The 1,655-nt window shown below is 32.9% G+C and overlaps 1 protein-coding gene across 1 annotated transcript; it reads right to left on the reverse strand.

Moving 5' to 3' along the window:
* Positions 1-193: 193 nt before the first annotated feature.
* LOC105316081 (transcription factor E2F8-like) lies at positions 194-1,569 on the reverse strand (the record flags this gene model as incomplete). Its single annotated transcript, XM_011410885.2, has 6 exons — positions 1,361-1,569; positions 1,011-1,106; positions 889-958; positions 758-846; positions 557-656; positions 194-337 (listed from the first exon to the last, which is right to left on the reverse strand). Coding segments are annotated over exons 1-6 (649 nt in total), but the record flags the coding sequence as incomplete, so codon positions are not given.
* Positions 1,570-1,655: the final 86 nt, after the last annotated feature.

The raw sequence follows: 1,655 nt of genomic DNA on the forward strand, positions 1-1,655 counted from the left end.
TCATAGGAATCAACAGAACCACATTGTATTTATATAACGTGTAATGTGAAAATCCCATACTATAGTACATGTACATAGTCTTTAGCCATATTTTAAAATCCCCAAACATATCATTAGCAGGATACTGGTTGAAATCCCCCAACTTACTTTACTATTTTTACTACATGTGCTAATAATGATTATTTTAACTTACAGATAGCTTCAATGTCAGCTAGACTAGGGCCAGACCAGGCATAGCCTGGCTTCTTTATGTGATGTGGCCCCACAAACACTTTCTTCTTAATTAGACCAATACTTGACAGAATGTTGGCAATGTCATACAGACGTCTGACTTTAGCTAAGAAGAATGAAGAAAAGAAAGATACAAAATAATATTATTATAGCATTATTATTATTTACAATTATAATAATTATTTTTAATATTCAAATGTTTATTATTGTTGTTATTTATATTATTTATGGGTATATCATTATTATTATTATTATAAAAGCAATAAGAAGAGAGAAACAAACAGAAACAAAGGAGGTAAATATGAAGAAAGATGATTATTATTACTTTTAGGATTGACTGGAGGGTTCAATGCCATATACAGTGTGTCATCATGATAATCTGGTACCAATATCTTACCAGCATCCTCCAGCGTAATCTCAGTACACTAGAAACAATAAAAATACCGAGTTAAAAAATAACCAAAAGATTACAATAAATTACCAAAAAATTACTGACTTATACAGGAAATTACAGAGATTCACTTACAGCTGATATGAGAAACAGCATAACAAATTTCTGACACAAAACTCCGAGTGATTTATCGTATCGCACAGACCTGGCCGCAGCAGGGACATCTAAGAAAACTTGATAACTATTAATAACTAAACCACACCCACCAGAATCATCATCTTCATCCTCCTCCTCAAGGACAAGCTTCACAGAACCCTTGGCAGAGGAAGATGAATCCTGTAATTTTTAATTAAAAATTTAATAAAGGAAATAATTATAATTATTGTACTTCATTGCCGTTCTCATTCTCTTTGTTGCTGCTCTTCACAGCATCAAAATCAACGTCAAGATATGGCTGAATGTCAGGATCATCAACTGCCATAGCCTTCAAGAAAAGAAGGAAAGAAAGCTTATTAACACTATAGCTTTACTTTTGCAAAGCAACACTTGTTAAAATTAATTTTTAAGCTAATTTGTGCTACACATACATCAATCCTTAATAATCATTGAGTATCATGCAAAGCTTTAAATTTGCAGTTGCATATGCTACACGTACATGTACACAAAAGTAAAGTGCAAATGTACAGCTACGGTACTATTAAATATGTAAAAGAATGATGGATGTGTCTCCTCTCTTACTTTTAGCTTAGCTAGTGTAGCAACAAGGTTGCTCTGCCCATGCCACTGGTACCAGTTCTTGGATTGTTTTGAAATCATTTCGAGCGCTTCCATTACATTAATTATATCGTAGATGCGACGACGATTGATTCCAAGGGAATTAGCAATCATCTCAAGACTGAACTCCTTACCAGGGCCTATCTCGTCCTCGGCTACCTGAAGAAACCTAATATATATTTATAAAAAAAACATACTTAAGATAAAGCTACATGTATAATATTATACATGTGCATGTACATGTATATACACATACATA

Source organism: Amphimedon queenslandica, unplaced genomic scaffold (assembly GCF_000090795.2).
Source record: "Amphimedon queenslandica unplaced genomic scaffold, v1.1 AMPQUscaffold_5294_Cont22733, whole genome shotgun sequence".
NCBI classification, from domain to species: Eukaryota; Metazoa; Porifera; class Demospongiae; order Haplosclerida; family Niphatidae; genus Amphimedon; species Amphimedon queenslandica.